This window comes from Miscanthus floridulus, chromosome 10, assembly GCF_019320115.1.
Source record: "Miscanthus floridulus cultivar M001 chromosome 10, ASM1932011v1, whole genome shotgun sequence".
In the NCBI taxonomy this organism is placed as follows: Eukaryota; Viridiplantae; Streptophyta; class Magnoliopsida; order Poales; family Poaceae; genus Miscanthus; species Miscanthus floridulus.
In genome coordinates, this window is record NC_089589.1 from 28,795,074 (window position 1) to 28,799,805 (window position 4,732).

The 4,732-nt window shown below is 55.7% G+C and overlaps 1 protein-coding gene across 1 annotated transcript; it reads left to right on the forward strand.

The window, feature by feature from the left end:
• The first annotated feature begins 1,625 nt into the window (after nucleotides 1-1,625).
• On the forward strand, nucleotides 1,626-2,072 carry LOC136488304 (uncharacterized). The gene has a single exon (XM_066485286.1). The coding sequence runs from the start codon at nucleotides 1,626-1,628 to the stop codon at nucleotides 2,070-2,072; it is 447 nt and encodes a 148-aa protein (XP_066341383.1).
• The last annotated feature ends 2,660 nt before the right edge of the window (nucleotides 2,073-4,732 follow it).

Consider the following 4,732-nt stretch of genomic DNA (forward strand, 5'->3'; position numbering starts at 1 on the left):
CTTGCCGGTGCTGCTCATCACCTGGGGGCACCCCCTCCACATGCCAAACGAGCATCTTGTGCCGCCACCATCCTCACCAGTCACTAGCCCTTGGCTCACCACTAGGCACCGCCATATTGAAGACCGGGGAGAAGACGAACCAATGTAATGCCCTCATCTCTACCCCATAGTTGCTAGCCCTTGCCGTTGAAGGCGATTATCTCACTAACGGCCAGGACGATAACGAGGAGTGCCAAGTCGCTGCCCACAAGGAGCATTGGATTCGCCAGACAAGACCAAGCTATAACCACACTTCATGTCACCGCCAACTGCATCTTGGCTATGTGTGATAATCGGTTATGATGATGGGAGCAATGCTACGTGGATCGAGCTACTTCTGCTGATGATCACCATGCATGAGTTGTTTCACTTCAGGCCATTTGACTGATGATTTTAATTTAGGATGTTTTTCTATAAGGAAAATTTGCTATAGGACATGGAAAGTGAAATCGTATTGCTAGCGGACCCAAAAAAAAGTTCGATTGGTCAATGGACACTCTATAAATGTATTAATTTCCTAAAAGACATTGTGTTTATTAAAATAATATCTTCTAGCGAAGCAGGAGAGAGGATAATTCCAAAATGACATCAAGTGCCCCTAGACCCACTGGTCAGGCCATATCTTCTTCTCTCTTTTCGTCGCCATGCCTCTTTCTAGCTACAGTTTACCCAAACTGATACTTCATCTCAGCATAGCGCCACAGCGGCGGTTGGGTGGCTGCAATGGTGGACATGCACCACCGCACACTGGTCTGACCTCAGTCCACATTTGACCAGGGCTCCCTGTTGGAATGTAATATGGCGTGTGGGCCTGCCTGGCCTCCCACAATGCCTATATATGTAAACGCTGATCATTCACAGTAATGCATCGAGTATTCCCTAATCTTACTCTTTCATGGTATCATGAGACGGTTCGTTTATTGCTTCCGCAAACCCTAATCGCGCTACCGCTGAACCCACGTTCGCCGGCCGATCGATCGCGCCGTCACAGAGCCCGTCCCGCTCGCCGGCCCCTCCCATCATCGCGCGCCGTCGCAGAGCACGTCTCGCTTGCCGGCCCGATCCCCCGCGCTACCCGACGTCGCTGTCTCGCGAAGTCGCGATCTGCCGCGTCGCTCACCGCGCTACGCGCGATCCGCCCGCCCACAGCGAAGTCGCGATCTGCCTGCATCCGCCTGCATACCTGAGACCGCGTCGTTCTACGCCGCGTGAACCCACTCCTGCTCGCCCTCTCCTATGGTGGAAACTGACGCCGAACGCCAGGCTCGCGAGGAGCGCGCCCGCAAGGCAGAGGCCGATCGCGTTGCGGCCCTCGACGCATACGAGGCCAAGTACGCCGCCGTCCACGCCGCGGCCATCGCCGTCCTCAACATCAAGGTCCTCGAGCCTCTGGTCTTGGATCACGCCGCCGACAACTATAACCGGCGGCGGTCCATGTTCCTCGTTGTCCTGGGCACGTATGCCCTAACGGACCACGTCCTCTTTATGACGTCGTCAACGCCGATCGACCAACGTGGGTGCAGATGAACTGCACCATGCTCACTTGGATCTACTGCACCATCCACGCCGATCTCCAATAGTCGACGATGAACCGCAAGCCAAACGCGCGCGGCGCGTGGACCTACCTTGAGAATGAGTTCCTTGACCAGCGCGAATCGCGCGCCCTACTGCTCTCGGCGGAGTTCCGCACGGTGAAACAAGGGTCGGCCTCCATCACCGACTTCTGTCGCTGTCTTGAAACGATGGCGGCAACCCTCAGCGACTTCTACGATCCGATCGGGGATCGGACCTTGGTCCTCACTCTCCTTTGCGGGCTCAATGGCAAGTTCCGGCCCATGGTCTCCAACCTCAAGATGCGGCAACCCTTCCCCACCTTTGAGGAGGCTCGCACGCTCCTCCTGCTCGAGGAGATCGACAACAACGACGTTGCTGCAAGCGAAGCCGCCGGGGCATCGGACCCGTCGGCATCCTCTGCGATAACCGCGCTCGTCACTACCCCGCGCCCTCCTGCTGGGCGCTCCTACGTAGGCTAGGGCCAGGGCGGCCATGCCGGCCACGGCCACGGTGGCTACGCTGGCCCCAGCCAGGGCAGCCAGGGCCAATGGGGCCAGGGCAGGCACGCTGGCCAGGGCGGCTCACAGCGCACTGGCCGTCGTCGCGGTCGCCGCGGCCGCAACCAGCAGCAGCAGGTCTCCAACACTGGAGGCGGCTCTCGCTCCCCGGCACCGTTCTACAACCCATGGACGGGCACCGTGCAGCTCTGGCCGTGTTCGCCGGGCGGTCCGGGGACGCCGTTTCGACCTCCGCCGGCTGCCTTCACTGCTGTTCCTCAGCTGCAATAGCAGTACATACAGCAGCCGTACGTGCAGCAGCCGTACACCCTCGGACCTCCTCCAGGGTTCGGCTATGGAGGACCATTGCCGCCACAGCAGCAGCAGCAGTGGACGCCCATGCAGGGCGCGTCCTAGGACCCGTCTGCCCTCGTCAGCAACTTCAACACCATGACGCTGACGCCCCCTTCATCGGCCGAGTGGTACGTTGACTCCGGCGCCGGTGCCCATATGGTCAACAACATTGGTATTCTTTCTACCTTTCACCATCCTTCGTCATCTAGTCCTTCATCTATCATTGTTGGTAACCGAGCTTTGCTTCCCGTTACATCTATTGGGTCACACTCATTCTCCACCACACAGCGTCCTCTTGTTCTTTTTGATGTTTTAGTGTCACCAAACATTATTAATAATTTGATTTTCGTACGTCGTTTTATCACTGATAATAATTGTTCCATTGAGTTTGACCCGTTTGGCCTCTCTGTGAAGGACCTTCAGACACAGAGCGTGATCGCCAGGTGCAATAGCACGGGTGACCTCTACCCGTTCTTCCCAGCACCATCCAGCACTCCCACTGCCCTCGCTACCACCGCGTCATCCACCTCACTCTGGCATCGTCGCCTTGGTCATCTCAGACATGTGGCTCTTTCCAAGCTTATTAGTTCCAATGCTATTTCATGTAATAAGCACCATATTGATCATGTTTGTCATGCCTGTCAACTAGGTCACCATGTGTGCCTACCTTTTAGTGTGTCACACTCTCGCGCTGCACATCCTTTCGATTTAATACATTGTGATCTTTGGTCTTCTCTAGTTGTTAGTGTGTTGGGCTATAAATATTATTTAGTCATTCTTGATGACTGCGCTCATTACACCAGGACGTTCCCATTACACCTCAAGTCCGATACTTTCAGTGTCCTTTCTAACTTTTTCTCATATGTGCGCACGCAGTTCGACTCCACCATCAAGGCAGTTCAGTGCGACAACGGCCGCGAGTTTGACCACTCCTCGGCCTGCACGTTCTTCCTCACTCATGGAGTCGTCTTTCGGATGTCGTGCCCATACACATCTCAGCAGAACGGACGTGCCGAGTGCACCCTTCGCACCGTGAACAACATCGTGCGGTCTCTTCTGTTTCAGGCCAGCCTTCCTCCAGTTTATTGGGCTGACTCACTCCACACTGCCACCTACCTTCTCAATCGTCACCCCACCAAAACCCTAGACGGCCGCACCCCTTTCTTCGCTCTTTACGGCACACAGCCTTCCTACACTCACCTTTGAGTTTTTGGCTGTGCCTGCTATCCCAACCTCCCGTCCACAGCTCCACATAAATTATCACCTCACTCCTCCTTGTGTGTTTTCCTCGGGTACTCATCCGATCACAAAGGATATCGATGTCTCGATCTTCATTCCAATTGGATCATTGTCTCCCGTCACGTGTATTCGACGAGACTTTGTTTCCGTTCTCCGAGATGTCCACCACCCCCCAGGACCCAAACACACTTGCGTTTTTGGATGATGCTGATGATTCCTCTTCACCTATGTGGCCAAGAGTTGTGCCTGTAGGTACTCGTCTCCCTGGTGGCATGGATGCCACACCTGGGACCCTTGGCGCCTCTCCCGCCAGCGGTGCGGTGCCTGACACGATGTCAGGTGCTACCACGGCGCCTTCACATGGCGCCCCTCCCACCGGTCCGGCTGGTGCTGCTGCCCCTATGGACTCAGCGTCCCTGGTTGTTGCCAGCGGCATGGATGGACCACCGGCCGCACCACCACGATGACTCCGGAGGCGATCGTTCCTGTCACTAATACGCACAGCATGCGCACCCGTGGCAAGGACGGTTTTCGGCAACCCATGGATCGCCTTAATCTCCACACGATGGCTGCGGCTACCACTCTAGTACCTTCGTCCGCCCGTGCCGCTCTTTTGGATCCGGCCTGGCGTCTTGCTATGCAGGCCGAGTTCGACACCTTGGAGGCAAACGACACCTAGACCTTGGTGCCTCACCCTCCTAGCATCAACCTTGTCACCGGCAAGTGGGTTTTTCGTCACAAGTTCAAGTCCGATGGCCCTCTTGACCGCTACAAAGCCCGGTGGGTGCTTCACGGTTTCACACAACGTCCGGGCATTGAATATGATGAGACCTTCAGTCCAGTTGTCAAGCCAGCAACCATCCAGATGGTACTCACTTTGGCTCTGTCTTGCTCCTGGCCGATTCACCAGCTTGATGTGAAGAATGTATTTCTTCATGGCACTTTGACTAAAACAGTCAACTGCGCACAGCCGACTAGGTTTGTCGACTCTTCCAAGCCCAATTATGTCTGTCGCCTGAACAAGTCACTCTATGGGTTGAAGTAAGCTC

Excerpts from the sequence above, each read along its gene's own strand:
- LOC136488304 (XM_066485286.1), top strand. The coding sequence starts at position 1,626 with ATGAACCGCAAGCCAAACGCGCGCGGCGCGTGGACCTACCTTGAGAAT.